Source organism: Mytilus californianus, unplaced genomic scaffold (assembly GCF_021869535.1).
Source record: "Mytilus californianus isolate M0D057914Y unplaced genomic scaffold, xbMytCali1.0.p SCAF_7, whole genome shotgun sequence".
Classification (NCBI taxonomy): domain Eukaryota; kingdom Metazoa; phylum Mollusca; class Bivalvia; order Mytilida; family Mytilidae; genus Mytilus; species Mytilus californianus.
In genome coordinates this window covers 41295429-41321448 of record NW_026262723.1, presented here as the reverse complement: position 1 = coordinate 41321448, position 26020 = coordinate 41295429, and the positions used below count along the sequence as shown (strand labels likewise).

The window sequence follows — 26020 nt, the reverse complement described above, 5'->3', positions numbered from 1 at the left end:
ATTTTGTCTATCACAAAGTGACTCAAGCACTTTTAAATTAGTCATTTCTAGGATCCTGAATTGACACTTAAACAATATGAACTATAAGTGATCATAAGTATCATAAAAAAATAGTTCTTCCTCACTCTAAATCCCTATTCATTTTTATATCATATTTTTACTTGTCTAAATATGGTATTAAAATTTTGAACAATCTATGATTGAGGTCAATTGCGAATCTGGAGACAAAGTAAAGGTCATATGGCATTAATTTTGTTATTTGCTTTTCACAATAGCATTGCATTAGGAAATCTATGCCTACATCATTCTAAAGAAAGCAACTTGTACCAAAATAAAATGAAAGAAAAAATAATTCAAAATTCACGAAAATGAGTAATTAAAATAAAAGCTATAGATTGATTGATTGGTGTTTAACGCCACTTTAAGCACTATGGCGCTATTTGGTGGCAGTCAGTTTTTATTGGTAGAGTAAGCCAGAGTGCCTGGGCAGAACCACCGACCTTCAGTAGGACCTAGCCCTAACACTAAACCCTAACCCTAACCACCTAGTTGGCGGGACCATAATAATAACAATAAGATGCACATGTTGTGGATGTGGAAAAGTCCAAGTTTTATAATTGAACATTGGGTATTGGATACAAAGTGGAAGAAAGTATACTGATGAGCACACACAATATCTAACCCTTTCACTGCACCCTGCCCTTGCTAAACTAGTGTGCATAAACATTTATTGAAAAGAAATATACCTGGAGTGGAAATGATTGTTTGATTAACACCAGTTTCCCTTTCTTTCCTTAGCGAAATATATATTTCCCTATTACGTGTTGATACAGAAAATTCACTATTGACTTTGTCTAATCTTTTTGGTTCATTTTTAATTGAGTCAGCTTTATCCTTCTTTTCTCCAGGATTATGTAATATCTGTGCTGTGTCCATTTCTGTATCTGAATTTGATAAATCAGCAACATCTTCTTGATCTAAATCAATATTTTCCGTTCCTAAATCCCATGGTCTGTCCAAGGTGACTTCCATTTGATCTCTACTCTTTGCCTTTGAAGAGAATCTGCCAACTTCCTCTGTTCTACATTCTTGTTTCGCTGTCTTTATCACTAAAATAAATGCATATATGTTCAAATATGCAGTTAAATTGAGAAACTATTGTGATTTTCCCCATTAAAGTACTACTGGTTTGCCTGAATGATGAGCCATGTTGAAAGTAATTCTTTTTCCCACTATAATCTATGTAAATTTGTAAATCATCTTTGACTTATATAAATATACTACAGTATTTCAACTTCTAACAAACTTGTCATCTAAGTCAAATTTTCAGCTAGTAATAAAGCTAAGATCAAAGGTTATTTGTTTATTCTCATAATAGCCTTGTATTGCAGCAATTCACTAGTTACTACTGATCAAAGAAAATAACTCACACCAAAATATATTAGAGTGGTCAATTAAGTATTCATGCCATGATATTTATAAAGAGCTATAGATTTCTATGATGCATTTTAAAATACATACATCATTGTTGAATCTTATTTGTTTGATATCGAGCTGAATGTCACATGTTGTTTGAAGCTTAACTGTGCAGGTTTTTCTAGGGTGTTTTACTTTTGCAACAAATGGCCTAGATAATCCACAGGTGGAAGGGATTGTGTGCATATAAAATTTGGTAAAAAAATCCAACATTTCTTGCTTGTACCAAGTCAAGCTAACTGGACTATGCATTGTTTATTTTTGTTTGTCTTGATTTGTACATTCATCATTTTCAAACGGATTCTGGTGTTCCTGGGCTGTACTATCCAAAACTGTTTGCAGTTCCTGTTATCTTTTCTATGTACATGTACTATAATTGAAAAATAAATACAAACTATGACTAGCACCCCATAATTTTTATACAGAAAAAAAAGAAAATAAACCTTTTGTCCATTTTTTCTTCTTTCTTTTTTTCTTTGGAATCTTTGCTGAAAAGAAATTAAAGTGAAATATATAAATTCAAAAAAGTTAGTTTAAGCATAGCTGCATGTAGCTAATCTACAGTTATAAAATTAACTATGTTCCCAAATTGGCTTAATAAAACTTATATACAAGTATAATTATAATTATAATAAATGACTGTAATTGACATGAAATTGATCACCAAGTAGTGAGAAAAAACTGCAATGTTATCATGAAGTATCCAAGATATGAGCTTGGAGGTTCAATACAAATCTATGAAGCCTAAAATATAGGTCAGAGTGACTAGTTTTCCTGGTACATGAATTGGTTACACTTTCTTAGATGCATCCTTACAAACAATTTATGTGCACTTACTACTAAATATAAGTCAATGAAATATACAATTGGGGTCAATATAAAGTATCTGAAATACACTAGGGCTTAGAACTTAACAGTATTAAAGCTAATGAAGCTTAAAAATTTAGGTCAGATTGACCAAATTTCTATGGGAGACTGTTACCGGTAATCATTTCAAGACACAATGTTTAATCGACAACAGACAATAATTTATTAGAACAAATATAAAATAAACTGCTTCGCCGAGCGCAGCTGGATACGACCGCAGAGGTCCAACCCTGAACATTTGGGGCAAAAATGGACACAATATTCGCGCTTGATACAGGTCTGAATTTGGATTGTAATTAAATATTTGACACATAAAAGGTTTCTGACACAGAATAACTGTAGTCAAAGAACTTAGAATTGGTTATATGATTTGAATTTATATTTAATTTTTTTTGCTTTTGTGCAATACACTGTGCTGTTGTGAATTGACCCCCCTCCCCCCACAAAAAAAAATAAATTTTCACCCCCCCTTTTTTTTGCTTTTATGCAATACACTATGCTGTTGCGTATTGACCCCCCCTTTTTTTTTGCAAAAATAGAATTTTTCTGAAATCTGAAATGAGAAAAAATTTACCCCCCACAATTTCTTTACCCCCCTTTTTCCCCCAAAAGAAATTCTTTCCCTCAAGATATGGTCATAATCTCAATTCAAATTTCCAATGGAGTTTGCAACCATAATAACCCATTTAAATACATCATAAAAGTCTTAAAATAGAAAATGACATACATAATCATGGTTATACAATTAGATTCCTATATATAATTAGATATAACTTCTAAAAATAAATTGACAGCTAATCATCTCAAGACAATACAACATTTCTGTATACATAATTTAAAAGCAGTGTAAGGGAGGTAATCAAAATGTTGTGTTTGGATTACCTCCCTTACACTGCTTTTAAATTGTCTTAAATTAAATTGTCCATTTACCAGGAAACCCTTGTTTTTCCCCCTTTTTTGCCCCTAATTCCTAAACGGTTTGAGCCATAACCCCCCAAGGCAAATCCAAACCATCCCTTTGTGGTATGGAAACTTGTGGTATAATTTCAGAGAGATCCATACACCGTTCCACAAGTTATTGTCTGGAAACTAGAAAAATGCTTATTTGGGCCCCTTTTTGGCCCCAAATTCCTAAACTGTTAGGACCATAACCCCCAAAATCAATCCCAACCTTATTTTTGCGGTTATAAACCTTGTGTTTAAATTTCATAGATTTCTAATTAATTATACTAAAGTTATTGTCTGGAAACCAACTGTCTTCGGACGACGCTGACCACGCAGGCGACGACGTGATACCAATATACGACCAAAAAATGTTTTGCAGTCATATAATAAGAAGATGTGGTATGATTGCCAATGAGTCAACTCTCCACAAGAAACCAAATGACACAGAATTTAACAACTATAGGTCACAGTACAGCCTTCAACAATGAGCAAAGCCCATACCGTATAGTCAGCTATAAAAGGCCCCGAAATGACAAATGTTAAACAATTCAAACGAGAAAACGAACGGCCTAATTTATGTACAAAAAAAAGAATGAAAAACAAATATGTTTCACAGCAACAAACTACAACCACTGAATTACAGGCTCCTGACTTGGGACAGGCACATACAGAATGTGGCGGGGTTAAACACGTTTGAAGGTGCCAACCCTCCCCTAACCAGTATTGGGACAGTGGTGTAGAACAAAGGCCATTATAACAATTGGTAAAGGGTCAGTTAAGTACATTATCTAGAAATACATCAAAAAAATTTACAACAACTAAATAATTCATACTTTCTAAACAGGATATTGATATTTAATATCATTAATTGTTTTGTAAAACATTTTTTTCTAACTTTGAACAATTTGTCTATCACAAAGTGACTCTGGCACTTTTAAATTAGTCATTCCTCATAGACCCTGAATTGACACTTAAAACATATAAGCTATGAAAAAAGAGAATTCTTCTTCATTCTTAATCCCTAATTTTTTGTATAATATATTTTAATTGTTTTCCTAATTTTTTGTATAATATATTTCAATTGTTTCCCTAATTTTTTCGTATAATATATTTTAATTGTTTCCCTAATTTTTTGTATAATATATTTTAATTGTTTAATTGTTTGAATATGGTATTAAAATTTTGAACAAACTATAAATGAGATTGAGAGCGGATCTAATGACAAAGTAAAGGTCATATGCTATCATATTTGTTATTTGCTTCTCGCAATAGCATTGAATTAGGAAATATATGCCTACATACTTTTAAAGAAAGCTTCTTGTACTAAAAAAAAATATAAGAAAGATTAATTCAAGATTCATAAATGTGCATCATAAAGAGTTATAGAGCTCCATGATACAGTAACTGTCTAATCCGATTTGTTTGATATCACATCACTAAATGTCATTCAATGTTGACACTACCATCAAAAATTTGATAACCCTATGACTTGTACTTCATAATTTTTGATACCGATGATTCTAAAAACCAATAAACTGTTATCACAGAGATATGTCTCGCCTATTTGTAATTTTGATAATGCAAATGTTGAAATCAAAATAGCAATACTTTAACATGTAAGTTATGCAAATATTCAAGTCGATGAACCATGACTGAAGGTACATGGCTAAACAATCTCCATGAAATGAGATGTGCCAATGCTAATACAACTGCATACCAAATACCATTGACTTATTATAAGTCGTTCCCTTTAAACAAACCTAAACACAAACATTAACTTGTAAATTATGTAAAAGTTTCAAAGTCAACGAACCATGATCAGGGGTGGGGCTATATAATCTCCAAGGAAAAGATACTTGCCAATGCAAATATCATTGACTTAACATTAGCAGTTCATCTTAAACTGATCTAATCAAAAACTAATACATGTAAACTAAGCAAAAGTTTCAAAGTCAATAGACCATGACTGAGGGGGCAGGGCCAAATATTCTCCATGGAAATGAGATGTGCTAATGCTTATACAACTGAACAGCAATTAACATTGGCCTACTGCTAATGGTTCCCCTTGAACTGACCTAATCACAAACTAATACATGTTAACTAAGCAAAATTTTCAAAGTCTATAGACCATGACTTAGGGGGCGGAGCTAGATAATCTCCATGAAAATGAGATATGCCAATGCTTATACAACTGCATACCAAATATCATTGACGTACCACTAGTGGTTCCCCATAAATTGACCTTATGACAAACTAATACATGTAAACTATGAAAAGTTTCAAAGTCAATAGACCTTGACTGAGGGGGCGGGGCCAAATAATCTCCATTGTAATGAGATGTGCCAATGCTAATACAACTGCATACCAAATATCATTGACCTACCACTAGTGGTTCACCATGAACTAGACCTAATCACAAACTAATACATTGTTGACACCGCCCCCACCACCACCGCCGCCGTCACCATCGTCAACGCCGGAAACAGCATACCTATGTCTCGCTTTTTGATTCCGTCAAGGCGAGACAAAAAAATGTGTCCATAGGACACCATGCCAAACTCACCTTTTATATGTCCATGTTCAGTAAACCATAAAATCAAGGTCAAATTCATGACTTGGTATACAATTTTAAAAGGTCATCTCACAATGAACATGTATTCTAAGTATAAAGTTTATGTAACCACAACTTCATGGTAAACTACCTACCAAAAACTTTAACCTTAGGGAATGACCATTTAACTTCAAGGGGGGTTATGGTTTTTTCCTAAAAAAATATTCTGATCCCCAATTTGATGAAAACAAATATTATGGTCAAGCAGATGACAAAAAAAAATATTCTGAATCCAGATTTTCCCCATACCTTATAGTGTTAAATTTTGAAAAAGATAATTTGATTGATAGCGTCAAAAAAAAAAAGCGTGAACAAATTTTTCTGACTCAGACAAAAAACCATAACCCCCCCCCCCCCCTTGAAGTTAAATGGTTGCTCCCTTAGAAGAAATTCTTTTTACACTTTTTTAAAAGAGACATGTACATGAATGAAACCTAAACTCAATCTGTAGGTCATCATTATATACCAATAATTTAATTTGCAGTGGCAGATCCAGAACTTTTTATAAGGGGGGCCGCTCAAGTCATGCTTCAGTGATTCCCTATATAATCAACCAAATTTTTCCCACAAAAGGGGGGTCCAGGCCCCCCTAGATCAGCCTATGATTTGGAATTTAACTCTTCTGATTGGCTGAAAGTTTTTTGTCTATCAGCTCATAGACATAATTTTGTCATGTGCTCGTGATGTCATCAACGTTTTTTCATGATTTCCTCCTTAAAATGGAATTTAGAATTAATTTATAAGGAAAGACTGTAATATTTTCTGTCTAATCGAAATAACCTCAAAAATGTGGTGCATGCTTTTTAATAACCCGCTACCCGGGCTATTCAGTGTGCACCACAATTTTTTATGTTATTTCTTCATAGAAAAAATACTACAGTCATTCCTAAAAATGTACCAAAAAAGTTAGCTCATTATAATAAAAAATAAGTGCAACTTTAATGACATAACACATCTTCTTATCAGGCGAAAAAAAGATATTTTAGAAGAGAATTGAAAGGAAACAGTGTGATAAAGGTTTTCATATATTTCCCACATTTTTTTTACTGAAATTGGCAATTTTTTTTTCTATTGAAGATGTACGTGTACAAGATTTTTTGAGGCCATGACTTCACTATAAATGTATTTTAATATAACTGCATAAAAAGAACTTTAAAACATTGTCAAGAATTTTGCAATTTTAGACTTTCAATTACTAATCAACTAAGAAATAAAGAGCACCAGTGCAAGAACCAACAAAATAATTTTTAATGTAAAGTGTAAAGGTGTCAATAAAAAAAAAACCATTTTCTTTTAAATATTGACTTAGTTCTTTTTCAAAATATTTCCTTTTCACAAATTTTATTAAATCTATGCACTGAGTGACATTTAAAGCATTTCTCTTTTTTTTTGTAACCTTGAAATTTTTGTGAACATTTAAGATATCACATACCCATCAATCATTTGAAAGAAATTTTAGTCTAGACTATCAAATATGTGCTAGCACATGTCTCCTTTCAATTTTTTTAACTAACAAAATATCATTTTTTGAACTTTATAATTTTTTCTTAAAAATACTTACATATAGATTTCTCCCCCCAAAAAACATAGCCACTTTTGAAAAAAGAAGAATGCCCTATTTTACATACTATCTTAAGAGGTATTTGAGTATAGATAAATAAAAATATCCAACTTAATATGACCCCATCATGAAAGTTCATTCACCCTTAACTTAGATTACACTTCACCTGTACATTTGAACATAAGATTCAAATCGATAACTTGTATCTATTAGTAAGACAGTTAAAAAATGCATACTTTAGACATGTGACTTTGAGTGTCACATTGTTTATTCATATATTTCACAATTTCCTTCAATCCTTTCATTTATACTTCCTGGATTGGAGAGTGACTATCCTGTTACCGGTAATTTAAAGCAATATTATTTTTATGGTTATTTTGATTCTCTAGTAATTTACACGTAAAAGACATATAAAACAATATACAGTCTTTGTGAGTATGAATTTAACATTATTACATTATTTCATTTATCATATATAGTCTTAGAGTAACTAAAATTCAAATTACTATGAATTTAAATTGCTTATACTATTTTAAATTCAGTTTAAAAATACATTTTTAATTTCAGTGTCAGTACATTTGTGTGTACTTTCATTTCAATAAAACAAAACTGAATTTATAAATAAAATGTTACATCTTTGGTTACTTGCAAATGACTACAGGTAATTACATATTCACCTGACATAATATACATAAAGCATAACATATGTCATACATATGCATGCACATGAAGCATGGATGAGAATATGCACATTAAGCATGCATAAGTTTTTCTCTGGGGATTGCCTTGTGAACTTAGCACATTAAAATAATCTGACTCAGCATGTATGTCTAGTACAAAGCATGCTTCATCTTCATATAATAACATATTCTCATCGTAAATATAAATTTAATTAACCACTGGACGATGAGCAGCGACTTTTTTAAGTCTTAAATATGACTGTATTTCATAATTATACAGGTAGAGTAGTAACGATTTTTATGATGGCTATGAAAAAGACACTGGTACTTGCAGTTTTGTTTGTTTGTTTATCATTGGTTAATGGTTTGAATGAAGAGGCTGTCAATGAAAATGATATTAAACAATATACAGGTAAATTTCTTCTCACTTTATCAAACTGCGTGCACATGGCCCTGTACTTGTGTATAAATGATTTTTAATTTCTAAATCGTATCCCTGATGTAATTAAAAAAAATACACTCTTTCAAATAAGTAAATACATATGGCAAAGTTCATGTTTTGCAAGGGGAAAACTTTAAAAAATATCATTCTGATTAATAAATCTAATATGTAGTGTAATTATAAATTGCTATTGAGTTCTGAAGATTTATGAAAGTTTCAATGAAGAGACGTTACAGATACAAGATTCATATCCAAATTTGTAAATATTGCAAAGTCCATACTTCTCTATGTGATCAAAGTCATTCATATCCAAAAATAAAATTGGAGATGTATACTTTAGATTATCTGTTAGGAAAATGATTCTATGGATGATATCTAGCATGTAGATTAAGGAGTTGTTGATATCAGATGTCCACTCTTTTGTGTAGATATGGTAGACATCCACAGTGTTTTGTAGATTTACATGTTTTACTATTAAATGCCGCACACAATAAAGGGTGAAAAATAACTAGAGGCTCTAAAGAGCCTGTGTCGCTCACCTTGGTCTATGTGCATATTAAACAAAGGACACAGATGGATTCATGACAAAACAGTTTATCTCTATCTATAACAATATTCAAGACAAGAAATGATTGTAACAGGATGCTGTTACGAAGTCTCCCAAACGAAGCTCCCATAATTCGTAATTCCCAGTGTCGCCTGACATTGGACAAAGTCCAGTGAAAATTGGTTTGGTCCAGTAAAGTTAGTGCATTAGTGATGCCTGGGGACTAACCCTGTAAATCATTCAAATCATCTTGGCATGACAAACCAGAATATATATGGTTGAGGGGTGGGGATCTCGACCATTTACAAGATACTAGAACATTGGGGGTGGGGGGAACCCCCGGGGACTGACCCTATACATCATTCAAATGTTCGAGAAACGACGAACAGGAATATATATGGTCTAGGGGTGGGGTTCTCGACCATTTACAAGATATTAGAACATTGGGGGTGGGGGGAACCCAGTGGGGACTGACTGTATACGTCATTCAAATGTTCGAGACATGATGAACAGGAATATATATGGTTTAGGGGTGGGGATCTCGACCATTTACAAGATATTAGAACTTTCTCAAATGGCAGGAGGTCGGGATGACCCCTGGGGACTAACCCTGTATATCATTCAAACCATCTTGGTATGACAAACCAGAATATATATGGTTTAGGGGTGGGGATCTTGACCACTTACAAGATATTAGAACTTTCTTAAATAGCAGGGGGTGGGGGTGACCCCTGGGGACTAACCCTGTATATCATTCAAACCATCTTGGTATGACAAACCAGAATATATATGGTTTAGGGGTGGGGATATTGACCACTTACAAGATATTAGAACTTTCTTAAATAGAAGGGGCTGGGGGTGACCCCTGGGGACTAACCCTGTATATCATTCAAACCATCTTCGCATGACAAACCAGAATATATATGGTTTAGGGGTGGGGATCTTAACCACTTACATTAGAACTTTCTTAAATGGCAGGGGGTGGGGGTGACCCCTGAGGACTAACCCTGTATTTCATTTGATGTGCTTTATCATGACAAACCAGAATATATATGGTTTAGGGGTGGGGATCTCGACCATTTACAAGATATTAGAACTTTCTCAAATGGCAGGGGGTCGGGATGACCCCTGGGGACTAACCCTGTATATCATTCAAACCATCTTAGCATGACAAACCAGAATATATATGGTTTAGGGGTGGGGATCTCGACCATTTACAAGATATTAGAACTTTCTCAAATGGCAGGGGGTCGGGATGACCCCTGGGGACTAACCCTGTATATCATTCAAACCATCTTAGCATGACAAACCAGAATATATATGGTTTAGGTGTGGGGATCTTGACCACTTACAAGATATTAGAACTTTCTTAAATGGCATGGGGTGGGGGTGACCCCTGGGGACTAACCCTGTATTTCATTTCATGTGTTTTATCATGACAAAACAGAATATATATGGTTTAGGGGTGGGGATCTCGACCATTTACAAGATATTAGAACTTTCTCAAATGTCAGGGGGTGGGGATGACCCCTGGGGACTAACCCTGTATATCATTCAAACCATCTTAGCATGACAAACCAGAATATATATGGTTTAGGGGTGGGGATCTCGACCATTTTCAAGATATTAGAACTTTCTCAAATGGCAGGGGGTCAGGATGACCCCTGGGGACTAACCCTGTATATCATTCAAACCATCTTAGCATGACAAACCAGAATATATATGGTTTAGGGGTGGGGATCTTGACCACTTACAAGGTATTAGAACTTTCTTAAATGGCAGGGGGTGGGGATGACCCCTGGGGACTAACCCTGTATTTCATTTAATGGGTTTTATCATTTAGAACATTTTCAATTAAAAAGATTGTGTCTATCACAAACGGTTTTCAATTTATAATCATTTGAAAATTAAAAACTAGAGGCTCTAAAGAGCCTGTGTCGCTCACCTTGGTCTATGTGAATATTAAACAAAGGACGCAGATGGATTCATGACAAAATTGTGTTTTGGTGATGGTGATGTGGTCATTAAAGATTGCATATTTTGGCGTTAATATTGATTCACTTATAGGGTCTTTGCATCGGCACTAAACACATTTATTTAAAAACCAGTTGTTGGCATGACACGGGTTATGTTCTTCTCATATATGTTATGATGGTATGATACTAAACCCCTAACGGGAAGGATTGTGCTTGATATTCATATGATGAAGCCATAATCTTTCAATCAGTTTAATTGAAGTTTGGAGCTGGCATGTCAGTTAACTGCTAGTAGTCTGTTGTTATTTATGTATTATTGTCATTTTGTTTATTTTCTTTGGTTACATCTTCTGACATCAGACTCGGACTTCTCTTGAACTGAATTTTAATGTGCGTATTGTTATGCGTTTACTTTTCTACATTGGCTAGAGGTATAGGGGGAGGGTTGAGATCTCATAAACATGTTTAACCCCGCCGCATTTTTGCGCCTGTCCCAAGTCAGGAGCCTCTAGCCTTTGTTAGTCTTGTATTATTTTTAATTTTAGTTTCTTGTGTACAATTTGGAGTTTAGTATGGCGTTCATCATCACTGAACTAGTATATATATTTGTTTAGGGGCCAGCTGAAGGACGCCTCCGGGTGCGGGAATTTCTCGCTGCATTGAAGACCTGTTGGTGGCCTTCTGCTGTTGTCTGTTCTGTGGTCGGGTTGTTGTCTCTTTGACACATTCCCCATTTCCATTCTCAATTTTATATTGTACATCTTAATTTACTGAACATTTTTCCTGCTTACAATTATCTCTATCTATAATTAACTTGGCCCAGTAGTTTCAGAGGAGAAGATTTTTGTAAAAGATTACTAAGATTTACGAAAAAATGGTTAAAATTGACTATAAAGGGCAATAACTCCTAAAGGGGTCAACTGACAATTTCGGTCATGTTGACTTATTTGTTGATCTTACTTGGCCGACATTTATCGTTTTTTACAGTTTATCTCTATCTATAATAATATTCAAGATAATAACCAAAAACAGCAAAATTACCTTAAAATTACCAATTCAGGGGCAGCAACCCAACAACGGGTTGTCCGATTCATCTGAAAATTTCAGGGCAGATAGATCTTGACCTGATAAACAATTTTACTTCATGTCAGATTTGCTTTAAATGCTTTGGTTTTTGAGTTAAAAGCCAAAAACTGAATTTTACCCCTATGTTCTATTTTTAGCCGTGGCGGCCATCTTGGTTGGTTGACCAGGTCACGCCACACATTTGTAAAACTAAATAACCAAATGATGATTGTGGCCAAGTTTGGTTTAATTTGGCCCAGTTGTTTCAGAGGAGAAGATTTTTGTAAAAGATTACTAAGATTTACGAAAAATGGTTAAAAATTGACTATAAAGGGCAATTACTCCTAAAGGGGTCAACTGACCATTTCGGTTAATTGACTTATTTGTAAATCTTACTTTGCTGAACATTATTGCTGTTTACAGTATATCTCTATCTATAATAATATTCAAGATAATAACCAAAAACAGCAAAATTTCCTTAAAATTACCAATTCAGGGGCAGCAACCCAATAACGGGTTGTCCGATTCATCTGAAAATTTCAGGGCAGATAGATCTTGACCTGATGAACAATTTTACCCCATGTCAGATTTGCTTTAAATGCTTTGGTTTTTGAGTTAAAAGCCAAAAACTGAATTTTACCCCTATGTTCTATTTTTAGCCGTGGCGGCCATCTTGGTTGGTTGACCAGGTCACGCCACACATTTTTAAAACTAGATAACCAAATGATGATTGTTGCCAAGTTTGGTTTAATTTGGCCACGTAGTTTCAGAGGAGAAGATTTTTGTAAAAGATTACTAAGATTTACGAAAAATTGTTAAAAATTGACTATAAAGGGCAATAACTCCTAAAGGGGTCAACTGACCATTTCAGTCATGTTGACTTATTTGTTAATCTTACTTTGCTGAACATTATTGCTGTTTACAGTTTATCTCTATCTATAATAATATTCAAGATAATAACCAAAAACAGCAAAATTTCCTTAAAATTACCAATTCAGGGGCAGCAACCCAACAACAGGTTGTTCGATTCATCTGAAAATTTTAGGGCAGATAGATCTTGACCTGATAAACAATTTTACTTCATGTCAGATTTGCTCTAAATGCTTTGGTTTTTGAGTTATAAGCCAAAAACTGCATTTTACCCCTATCTTTTATTTTTAGCTGTGGCGGCCATCTTGGTTGGTTGGCCGGGTCACGCCACACATTTTTTAAACTAGATACCCCAATGATGATTGTGGCCAAGTTTGGTTTAATTTGGCCGAGTTGTTTCAGAGGAGAAGATTTTTGTAAAAGATTACTAAGATTTACGAAAAATGGTTAAAAATTGACTATAAAGGGCAATTTCTCCTAAAGGGGTCAACTGACCATTTCAGTTATATTGACTTATTTGTAAATCTTACTTTGCTGAACATTATTGCTGTTTACAGTTTATCTCTATCTATAATAATATTCAAGATAATAACCAAAAACAGCAAAATTTCCTTAAAATTACCAATTCAGGGGCAGCAACCCAATAACGGGTTGTCCGATTCATCTGAAAATTTCAGGGCAGATAGATCTTGACCTGATGAACAATTTTACCCCATGTCAGATTTGCTCTTAATGCTTTGGTTTTTGAGTTATAAGCTAAAAACTGCATTTTACCCCTATGTTCTATTTTTAGCCGTGGCGGCCATCTTGGTTGGTTGACAGGGTCACGCCACACATTTTTAAAACTAGATACCCCAATGATGATTGTGGCCAAGTTTGGTTAAATTTGGCCCAGTAGTTTCAGAGGAGAAGATTTTTGTAAAAGTTTACGGACGACGGACGACGGACGACGGACGACGGACGCAGGACGACGGACGACGGACGCAAAGTGATGAGAAAAGCTCACTTGACCTTTCAGGTCAGGTGAGCTAAAAAATAAAATCCCATAGGGTTCTATAGTAAAACCCTCTTTTCTTTTTGCCCCTCAAAGTACCCCTTTATAAACCCCATTGCACAAACAAAACCCTGATTGCACCACTAGACATGTTAGTCTAACATATTGTGAAACCCTAAGTTAATCTGACAAGCGGTTTTGGAGAACGGGTGCGGACAAGTTCAAATTTAAAAGCGGCGGAAGAGGAAGAGGAAGAGGAAGAGGAAGAATAATAATAATAATAATAAGAACTGAGCAAAAACAATAAGTCTTCCCAAACTTCGTTTGGGAGACTTAATAATAACCAAAAGCTGCAAAATTTTCTTAAAATTACCAATTCAGGGGCAGCAACCCAACAACGGGTTGCCTGATTGGTCTGAAAATTTCAGGGCAGATAGATCTTGACCAAATGAACAATTTTTATCCTCATCAGATTTGCTCTAAATGCTTTGGTTTCAGAGATATGAGCCAAAAACTGCATTTTACCCTATGTACTATTTTTTAGCCATGTCGGCCATCTTCGTTCGCGGGCGGGGTCATCGGACACATTTTTTAAACTAGATACCCTAATGATGATTGTGGACAAGTTTGGTTAAATTTGTCTTAGTAGTTTCAGAGGAGAAGATTTTTGTAAAAAATTACAAAAAATTACGAAAAATGGTTAAAAATTGACTATAAAGGGCAATAACTCCTTAAGGGGTCAACTGACCATTTTGGTCAAGTTGTTTTATTTGTAGATCTTACTTTGCTGAACATTATTGCTGTTTACAGTTTATCTCTATCTATAATAATGTTCAAGATAATAACCAAAAACTGCAAAATTTCCTTAAAATTACCAATTCAGGGGCAGCAACCCAACAACGGGTTGCCTGATTGGTCTGAAAATTTCAGGGCAGATAGATCTTGACCTAATGAACAATTTTATACTATCAGATTTGCTCTTAATGCTTTGGTTTCAGAGATATGAGCCAAAAACTGCATTTTACCCTATGTACTATTTTTTAGCCATGTCGGCCATCTTGGTTCGCGGGCGGGGTCATCGGACACATTTTTTAAACTAGATACCCTAATGATGATTGTGGACAAGTTTGGTTAAATTTGTCTTAGTAGTTTCAGAGGAGAAGATTTTTGTAAAAGATTACAAAAATTTACGAAAAATGGTTAAAAATTGAATATAAAGGGCAATAACTCCTTAAGGGGTCAAATGACCATTTTCAAGATATTAGAACTTTCTCAAATGGCAGGGGGTCAGGATGACCCCTGGGGACTAACCCTGTATATCATTCAAACCATCTTAGCATGACAAACCAGAATATATATGGTTTAGGGGTGGGGATCTTGACCACTTACAAGGTATTAGAACTTTCTTAAATGGCAGGGGGTGGGGATGACCCCTGGGGACTAACCCTGTATTTCATTTAATGGGTTTTATCATTTAGAACATTTTCAATTAAAAAGATTGTGTCTATCACAAACGGTTTTCAATTTATAATCATTTGAAAATTAAAAAAAATAAAATCCCATAGGGTTCTATAGTAAAACCCTCTTTTCTTTTTGCCCCTCAAAGTACCCCTTTATAAACCCCATTGCACAAACAAAACCCTGATTGCACCACTAGACATGTTAGTCTAACATATTGTGAAACCCTAAGTTAATCTGACAAGCGGTTTTGGAGAACGGGTGCGGACAAGTTCAAATTTAAAAGCGGCGGAAGAGGAAGAGGAAGAGGAAGAGGAAGAAGAATAATAATAATAATAAGAACTGAGCAAAAACAATAAGTCTTCCCAAACTTCGTTTGGGAGACTTAATAATAACCAAAAGCTGCAAAATTTTCTTAAAATTACCAATTCAGGGGCAGCAACCCAACAACGGGTTGCCTGATTGGTCTGAAAATTTCAGGGCAGATAGATCTTGACCAAATGAACAATTTTTATCCTCATCAGATTTGCTCTAAATGATTTGGTTTCAGAGATATGAGCCAAAAACTGCATTTTACCCTATGTACTATTTTTTAGCCATGTCGGCCATCTTCGTTCGCGGGCGGGGTCATCGGACACATTTTTTAAACTAGATACCCTAATGATGATTGTGGACAAGTTTGGTTAAATTTGTCTTAGTAGTTTCAGAGGAGAAGATTTTTGTAAAAAATTACAAAAAATTATGAAAAATGGTTAAAAATTGACTATAAAGGGCAATAACTCCTTAAGGGGTCAACTGACCATTTTGGTCAAGTTGTTTCATTTGTAGATCTTACTTTGCTGAACATTATTGCTGTTTACAGTTTATCTCTATCTATAATAATGTTCAAGATAATAACCAAAAACTGCAAAATTTCCTTAAAATTACCAATTCAGGGGCAGCAACCCAACAACGGGTTGCCTGATTGGTCTGAAAATTTCAGGGCAGATAGATCTTGACCTAATGAACAATTTTATACTTATCAGATTTGCTCTTAATGCTTTGGTTTCAGAGATATGAGCCAAAAACTGCATTTTACCCTATGTACTATTTTTTAGCCATGTCGGCCATCTTGGTTCGCGGGCGGGGTCATCGGACACATTTTTTAAACTAGATACCCTAATGATGATTGTGGACAAGTTTGGTTAAATTTGTCTTAGTAGTTTCAGAGGAGAAGATTTTTGTAAAAGATTACAAAAATTTACAAAAAATGGTTAAAAATTGAATATAAAGGGCAATAACTCCTTAAGGGGTCAAATGACCATTTTCAAGATATTAGAACTTTCTCAAATGGCAGGGGGTCAGGATGACCCCTGGGGACTAACCCTGTATATCATTCAAACCATCTTAGCATGACAAACCAGAATATATATGGTTTAGGGGTGGGGATCTTGACCACTTACAAGGTATTAGAACTTTCTTAAATGGCAGGGGGTGGGGATGACCCCTGGGGACTAACCCTGTATTTCATTTAATGGGTTTTATCATTTAGAACATTTTCAATTAAAAAGATTGTGTCTATCACAAACGGTTTTCAATTTATAATCATTTGAAAATTAAAAAAAATAAAATCCCATAGGGTTCTATAGTAAAACCCTCTTTTCTTTTTGCCCCTCAAAGTACCCCTTTATAAACCCCATTGCACAAACAAAACCCTGATTGCACCACTAGACATGTTAGTCTAACATATTGTGAAACCCTAAGTTAATCTGACAAGCGGTTTTGGAGAACGGGTGCGGACAAGTTCAAATTTAAAAGCGGCGGAAGAGGAAGAGGAAGAGGAAGAGGAAGAAGAATAATAATAATAATAAGAACTGAGCAAAAACAATAAGTCTTCCCAAACTTCGTTTGGGAGACTTAATAATAACCAAAAGCTGCAAAATTTTCTTAAAATTACCAATTCAGGGGCAGCAACCCAACAACGGGTTGCCTGATTGGTCTGAAAATTTCAGGGCAGATAGATCTTGACCAAATGAACAATTTTTATCCTCATCAGATTTGCTCTAAATGCTTTGGTTTCAGAGATATGAGCCAAAAACTGCATTTTACCCTATGTACTATTTTTTAGCCATGTCGGCCATCTTCGTTCGCGGGCGGGGTCATCGGACACATTTTTTAAACTAGATACCCTAATGATGATTGTGGACAAGTTTGGTTAAATTTGTCTTAGTAGTTTCAGAGGAGAAGATTTTTGTAAAAAATTACAAAAAATTACGAAAAATGGTTAAAAATTGACTATAAAGGGCAATAACTCCTTAAGGGGTCAACTGACCATTTTGGTCAAGTTGTTTTATTTGTAGATCTTACTTTGCTGAACATTATTGCTGTTTACAGTTTATCTCTATCTATAATAATGTTCAAGATAATAACCAATAAAATGCTTCGCTGGGGCGCAGCTTGATACGACCGCAGAGGTCGAACCCTGAACAGTTGGGGCAAGTATGGACACAACATTCAAGCTTGATACAGCTCTGAATTTGGATTGTTATTAAATATTTGACACAGCATAGGTTTCTGACACAGAAAGAATGTGGTCTAAGAACTTGAATTTTTTTAATTTACCTATTATGGTCCAATGTCCAAAATCAAAATACATGGTTAGATTCAGCATATCAAAAAACCCCATATATTCAATTTTTGTTAAAATCAAACAAAGTTTAATTTTGGACCCCAACTTGGACAAACTTGAAAACTGGGCCCATAATCAAAAATCTAAACACATGTTTAGATTCAGCATATCAAAGAACCCCAAGAATTCAATTTTTGCTAAAATCAAACTAAGTTTAATTTTGGACCCTTTGGACCTTAATGTAGACCAATTTAAAAAAACGGGACTTAAAATTAAAAATCTAAATACACGGTTAGATTTGGAATATCAAAGAACCCCAATAATTCAATTTTTGATGAAATCAAACAAAGTTTAATTTTGGACCCTTTTGACCTCAATATGAACCAATTTGATAGCGGGGCCCACAAATAAAAATTCTAAATTCATGGTTAGATTCAGCATATCAAAGAACCCCATATATTCAATTTTTGTTGAAATCAAAAAAAGTTTAATTTTGGACCCCAACTTGGACAAACTTGAAAACTGGGCCCATAATCAAAAATCTAAACACATGTTTAGATTCAGCATATCAAAGAACCCCAAGAATTCAATTTTTGTTAAAATCAAACTAAGTTTAATTTTGGACCCTTTGGACCTCAATGAAGACCAATTTAAAAAACGGGACCCAAATTAAAAATCTAAAAACACGGTTAGATTTGGCATATCAAAGAACCCCAATAATTCAATTTTCGATGAAATCAAACAAAGTTTAATTTTGGACCCTTTTGACCTCAATATGAACCAATTTGATAGCAGGGCCCACAAATAAAAAATCTAAATACATGGTAAGATTCAGCATATCAAAGAACCTCATATATTCAATTTTTGTTGAAATCAAACAAAGTTTAATTTTGGACCCCAATTTGGACCAACTTGAAAACTGGGCCCATAATCAAAAATCTAAATACATGGTTAGATTCAGCATATCAAAGAACCCCATTTATTCAATTTTTGTTGAAATCAAACAAAGTTTAAATACTGGACCCTATCTTGGACCAACTTGAAAACTGGGCCCATAATCAAAAATCTAAACACATGTTTAGATTCAGCAAATCAAAGAACCCCAAGAATTCAATTTTTGTTAAAATCAAACTAAGTTTAATTTTGGACCCTTTGGACCTCAATTTAGACCAATTTAAAAAACAGGACCCAAAATTAAAAACCTAAATACACGGTTAGATTTGGAATATCAAAGAACCCCAATAATTCAATTTTAGATGAAATCAAACAAAGTTTAATTTTGGACCCTTTTGACCTCAATATGAACCAATTAGATAACGGGGTCCACAAATAAAAAATCTAAATACATGGTTAGATTCAGCATATCAAAGAACCCCATATATTCAATTTTTGTTGAAATCAAACAAAGTTTAATTTTGGACCCCAATTTGGACCAACTTGAAAACTGGGCCAAAAATCAAAAATCTAAATACATGTTTAGATTCAGCATATCAAAGAACCTCATATATTCAATTTTTGCTAAAATCAAACAAAGTTTAATTTTGGACCCTTTGGACATTAATGTAGACCAATTTGAAAACTGGACCCAAAATTAAAAATCTAAATACACTGTTAGATTCGGCATAACAAATAAATAAATGTGATCAAAGATTTTACAAATCTAATGCGCCATACTGTGCAATTAAAGATTACTTCTTGAAATTTTTCAATATTTGAAATTTGAAAAAAAAATAATATTTGAAGAATAATTCTTTTTAATTTCTGAAATCTGAAATGAGAAAAAATTGGCCCCCCACAATTTCTTCTTATCCCCCCCCCCCTCTTTTTCCCCCAAAAAAATGCTTTCCCTCAAGATATGGTCATAATCTCAATTCAAATTTCCAATGGAGTTGGCAACCATAATTACCCATTTAAATTTACCATAGTGCTAACTTAATCTAATTTATAAATTTATAATAGAATTAATAAAAATATAGTGTCAAATCTTTCATATGGATTTTTTTGTAAAAAAAAAAGATGAAAACATTTGCAGATATTTTTACTGGTCTTCCTTTATAAATATGCATTTCTTTAAACATAATTTAAAAGCAGTGTAAGGGAAGTAACCAAAACGTTGTATTTGGATTACCTCCCTTACACTGTTTTAGATTATCTTTATTGTTCATTAACCATTACTTTATACATAATTTAAAAGCAGTGTAAGGGAGATAATTTCAATGATGTATTTGATTTATCTCCCTTACACTGCTTTAAATTATGTTTTGTACTAAAGTATTTGTCCATTAACCAGGACAACCTTGTTTTTCCCCCTTTTTTGCCCCTAATTCCTAAACGGTTTGAGCCATAACCCCCCAAAGCAAATCCTAACCATCCCTTTGTGGTATGGAAACTTGTAGTATAATTTCAGAGAGATCCATACACCGTTCCACAGTTATTGTCTGGAAACTAGAAAATGCTCATTTTTGGCCCCTTTTTGGCCCCTAATTCCTTAACTGTTGGTACCATAACCCCCAAAATCAATCCCAACCTTCCTTTTGTGGTATTTAACCTTATGGTCAAATTTCAAAAAGATCCATTCACTTAAACTAAAGTTAGAGTGCGAAAACCAATATGTATTCGGACGACGACGACGACGACGACGCCAACGTCATACCAATATACGACCACAAAATTTTTTTGCGGTCGTATAAAAACTGCAAAATTTCCTTAAAATTACCAATTCAGGGGCAGCAACCCAACAACGGGTTGCCTGATTGGTCTGAAAATTTCAGGGCAGATAGATCTTGACCTAATGAACAATTTTATACTTATCAGATTTGCTCTTAATGCTTTGGTTTCAGAGATATGAGCCAAAAACTGCATTTTACCCTATGTACTATTTTTTAGCCATGTCGGCCATCTTGGTTCGCGGGCGGGGTCATCGGACACATTTTTTAAACTAGATACCCTAATGATGATTGTGGACAAGTTTGGTTAAATTTGTCTTAGTAGTTTCAGAGGAGAAGATTTTTGTAAAAGATTACAAAAATTTACGAAAAATGGTTAAAAATTGAATATAAAGGGCAATAACTCCTTAAGGGGTCAAATGACCATTTTGGTCAAGTTGACTTATTTGTAGATCTTACTTTGCTGAACATTATTGCTGTTTACAGTTATCTCTATCTATAATAATGTTCAAGATAATAACCAAAAACGGCAAAATTTCCTTAAAATTACCAATTCAGGGGCAGCAACCCAACAACGGGTTGTCCGATTCATCTGAAAATTTCAGGGCAGATAGATCTTGACCTGATAAACAATTTTACCCCATTCAGATTTGCTCTAAATGCTTTGTTTTCAGAGATATAAGCCAAAATCTACATTTTACCCTATGTTCTATTTTTAGCCATGGCGGCCATCTTGGTTGGTTGGCCGGGTCACCGGACACATTTTTTAAACTAGATACCCCAATGATGATTGTGGCCAAGTTTGGTCAAATTTGGCCCAGTAGTTTCAGAGGAGAAGATTTTTGTAAAAGTTTACGGACGACGGACGACGGACGCAGGACGATGGACGCCAAGTGATGAGAAAAGCTCACTTGACCTTTCAGGTCAGGTGAGCTAAAAAGGGACATGTAAAACAGTATCCGAACAGGTTCTTTAGATTCTGTGAAAGATTCGTTGAAATCAAGTGAGTGTTCATTAGGAGTTGTTTTTAAAAATTACACTTCTGATAGACACATGAACAAACACATGAACACACACAATAATTCTGCATCCCTGCTTCACTTTATAGCAAGAGATCGAGAGTATGAGAGAATTTTCCAAAATTGATTAATTTTCTCTCAAGCTCTTTTGTTTCATTTTATAGACACCCCTAAAAATTGGCTACAATCAATCTAATTAAAATTAGTTCTCTGCACTTGCTCCTTATTTTCGTTCAGTTGTTTATATGTTTCAATGAGAACACTACAGTAAGTAATGTTTATAAACAATACATGCATTTAATTAACATTTGAAAGATTTTTAACATGTTTAAGCTACATTGACATCAAAACAGTATTAAACATAAATACAGCTTTAAATATTTTACCACAAAGTTATTTCATTCAGATTGTGGTGCAGCCAGAAAACTTGGAGGTTACATGAAGAGTGGTGTATACAAACTATGGATGAATACAACAAAAACTTACTTCAAGGTATGGAACATTTTATTAGGCACATCACGTGTTTGAATGTATGGCAGAAATAACTTAAAAAAAAGACCTTTCAAGAAAAATATCAAAACATCATATTTAGACGAAACAAACCCCCTCAGCGGTCTTGTTATTGTTGTTCAGTGATTTCCCAAGTACAAGAGTACATTTGTCTGATCTCTAGGCTACAGCTTTTAAATTTTACTCTAGATGGTTTAATGTGGATTTGATTATTTTCATGGATATCAGTTTTTGTGGATTAAGGAAATTATATGCATTGTTACATATTTTTAATTTCGTGCATAATTCTGCATACAAACCTATATTAGAAAATTTGTTGAACATTAAAAATAGTTGTTAACCTATAACCACGAAATCCATAAAAATTGATATCCGCGAAAAATACTGAATCCACAGTACCTTAAACCAAAAGTTTAACTTACCTTAAACAAACCTTTAGTAGATATAGGAAGATGTGGTATGAGTGCCAATGAGACAACTCTCCATCCATGTAACAATTTATAAAAGTAAACCATTATAGGTCAAGGTACGGCCTTCAACACGGAGCAATGGCTCACACCGAACAGCAAGCTATAAAGGGCCCCAAAAATTACTAGTGTAAAACCATTCAAACGGGAAAACCAACGGTCTAATCTATATAAAAACGAGAAACGAGAAACACGTATGAACTACATAAACAGACGACAACTACTGTGCATCAGATACAGGAGGGATGATACAGAAGGGATGGACAATCAGATGGATGGGTAAACACTGGAAATCATAAGGCCCCCTCTTCTATTGTTGGTGAGGCATTAAAACTTGATTAGAATAATCTCTTTAGTAATTTAATTCTTTTTTACTCAACCCTTAGTTACTTTCATATTGAAGTATTTTTTATTTCAGATAATCTGTGAACATACACCAAACAACTCCTTCAATGTAATTCAACGCAGGATTGATGGTCGAGAAAACTTCAACAGATTGTGGCATGATTATGTAAATGGTTTTGGTACTTCTCAGGGAGATTACTGGGCTGGTCTTAATTCAATTTATTACTTGACAAATCATCAAGGTAAGACCATACTAAAATTTTGTGAGTTAGGGTTTTTTTTCTTAACAAAAATAGAGCAGAGGGATTTTCTTGCAGTGTTGAAGACCCATTGGTGGCTTTTGGCTGTTTTCTGCTCTTTGGTCAGGTTGTTGTCTCTTTGACACATTCCCCATTTCCATTCTCAATTTAAATAGGTTGGTAGGAATTTTATTTTCATTCTGCTAGATGTTTTTTTTAACCTGAGTATATAAGGAGACCCAGATATTTGTCAAGATTCACTACCAAAAATTACAATAAAAATTAAAAGGTAGACATTTTATTAATTAAAAATTGTAAAGGGTCCCGCAGTGTATGTAAATGATTACTGTCAAAAATAAGGTCCATCAGTAAAATACTGTAAAGGAAAATATGATTTTTGTATGATGTACCTTAGGAATCACTTACTTATACAATACCTCATTTTAAAGTGATAAAAAAAATAAATGTGGAATGTGTCCATGGGACACAGATGATGCCCCCACTTGCATATCATATAAAGTTATAAAGGGACATAACTGAAGAACAGTAAAAGTGACGCTACCCAAATTTGTACTTGATCTGAGTTTTGTGGTAATAAGTATTGTGTATAAGTTTCATAACATTTGGCTGAGGCAAACTTAAATTAGAGAACAGAAACAAAATATTCAGCAATTTTTCCATTTGTATTAAAGGGGCATAACTCTAGAACAATAAGTGACACCACCAAAATTCAAATTTGTTCTATATTTTGTGGTAATAAGCATTGTGTACAAGTTTTATAACATTTGGTTGAGGCTGAATGGAAACGAAAAATTCAGCAATTTTTCCATTTGTAAAGGGGCATAACTCTAGAACGGTTAAAGAGACGCCACCAAAATTCAAACTTGATCTGTGTTTTGTGGTAATAAGCATATTGTACAAGTTTCATAACATTTGGTTGAAGCAAACTAAAGTTAAAGAATGGAAACAAAAAATTCAGAAATTTTTTCGGTTGTAAAGGGGCATAACTCTATAACGGTTAAAGTGACGCCACCAAAATTCAAACTTGATCTGTGTTTTGTGGTAATAGGCATTTTGTATAAGTTTCATATCATTTAGTTGAGGCAAACTAAAGTTAGAGAACGGAAACCAACTTTGGGATGTATGGATGGACAAGGGTAAAACTTAATGCCCCCTCCGCTACGGAGGGGGCATAAAAAGATGCAATCTCTCCAATCAAAACTTTTTATCTAGAAGGATGAACTCCTTGACTCCACTGACTGAGAGAATCCTATAGATTCATGTATTCTGTTTGGTTTATTTCAGGTAACAGCATTTTGACAGTAAACTTACAAGATTGGGCAGGAATTAACAAAAATGCTCGCTACAACTACTTCAAACTGATGGATTCTACACACTACAAGCTATCAATCGGTGGCTACAGTGGTGATACAGGAGACTCAATGTCACAAAACAACAACATGCTGTTCGCCACACCAGACAAATTAGACACCCACAGATGTGCCGCAGGCTACCAGGGAGGATGGTGGTTCAATTACTGTACCTACGCATTTCTGAATGGGAAGTATTATTATGGTGGACCCTACACACCTAGTGGACAGTACTATGATGGTATTTACTGGTACAGTTGGGGAGGATATGGATATTCTATGAAGTTTGCACAAATGATGGTGTCAAATTCATAAACTATGCAAATCATGATGATTTCTTTTACAATATATTCACATATGCAAACAAATAAACAAAAGCAAAATTCAACATAAAAGAAACAGCTATCAATTTTGTTCATTTATGCATTTCATTTAAATTTACTTATATATATATATATAATTAGTTTTCAGAGATGCACATTTTTGTACAGAATCTCCAATTGTAAAGGAACAGTTCCTGTCATGATCAATGTAAAATAATTCAGATTCAGCATAACAAGTTTTCAAAACTGTTATTGTTTATGTATATCTAATCTGAGTTGTTCTTTTTAATGCTGATTTAAATATATTTTAAGTGTACCATATTTCATATAATACTTTTACAAAGGAGATAATTCAGTAATATCTAAAAGCAAATCATTGAAAATGTATTAGTCTTCAAACTTCTATGTGCCAACTAACAGAGGGTAACTGTTATTCATGCAACTGAACATAAAATACAAAATTTGTTGATTAATTCTTTTTTACATGCATTTAGTGAATTTTTCATATTTAGTTCATTAGTTATTTTATTTTTTTCAGTTTTAAAATCAATAAATTTTTATTACGCTTCTAGTTGTTTATCTGCATGTACTGTACATATTCAAATACATCCAATTTTCAAACCTCATACACTAAAACACAATTCAAACAACTGAACCCTTGAGACCGAAAAATCTGTCTGTGTGGACAAAAAAATAATATATCCAAATGATAAAAAGGAAATATAAATTGACAAATGTAAACACACAAGAGACAGATTATTTGGTCTACTGAACCCTTCATAGCTGTGCTGTGTAAATGGACCTTAGTATCTAATTTGAACAATGTCACATAGAACTTCTTTGAAGATGTAAACAACCATCATATATATATTGTAATGCTTCAACTCTGCTGATAAAAATATAATGACAAAAAAATGGAGAATGTGTCCCCATGGACACAGATGATGCCCCCGCTTGCATACAACATTATAAAGGGACATA

General features: G+C 34.0%; 2 protein-coding genes across 3 annotated transcripts in view; one reads left to right on the top strand and one right to left on the bottom strand.

Moving 5' to 3' along the window:
- The window catches only part of LOC127708422 (uncharacterized), a 56896-nt gene that overhangs the window by 18222 nt on the left and 12654 nt on the right, over positions 1 to 26020 (bottom strand). Inside the window, exons 3-4 of the mRNA XM_052213293.1 lie at positions 1920 to 1964; positions 747 to 1109 (exon numbers count right to left, since the gene is read on the bottom strand). Of these exons, the coding sequence (XP_052069253.1) occupies positions 747 to 1109; positions 1920 to 1964 (408 nt within the window). The remainder of the gene's footprint in view (positions 1 to 746; positions 1110 to 1919; positions 1965 to 26020) is intronic.
- On the top strand, positions 7659 to 25607 carry LOC127709480 (fibrinogen-like protein 1). 2 transcript variants are annotated; one of them, XM_052215073.1, is made up of 5 exons: positions 7659 to 7804; positions 8421 to 8552; positions 22192 to 22277; positions 23181 to 23349; positions 24652 to 25607. In XM_052215073.1, exons 2-5 carry the CDS (start codon positions 8441 to 8443, stop codon positions 25029 to 25031), a joined length of 747 nt encoding a protein of 248 aa, XP_052071033.1. In that variant the 5' UTR covers positions 7659 to 7804; positions 8421 to 8440; the 3' UTR covers positions 25032 to 25607. The 2 variants fall into 2 exon arrangements, with proteins under 2 accessions (XP_052071033.1, XP_052071034.1); XM_052215074.1 differs by having other exon boundaries at positions 7728 to 7891.

Coding starts and splice junctions, on each gene's coding strand:
- LOC127709480 (XM_052215073.1), top strand. CDS start 8,441: ATGATGGCTATGAAAAAGACACTGGTACTTGCAGTTTTGTTTGTTTGT. Junction 8,553..22,191: donor TGATATTAAACAATATACAG/GTAAATTTCTTC, acceptor TATTTCATTCAG/ATTGTGGTGCAGCCAGAAAA. Junction 23,350..24,651: donor TTACTTGACAAATCATCAAG/GTAAGACCATAC, acceptor GGTTTATTTCAG/GTAACAGCATTTTGACAGTA.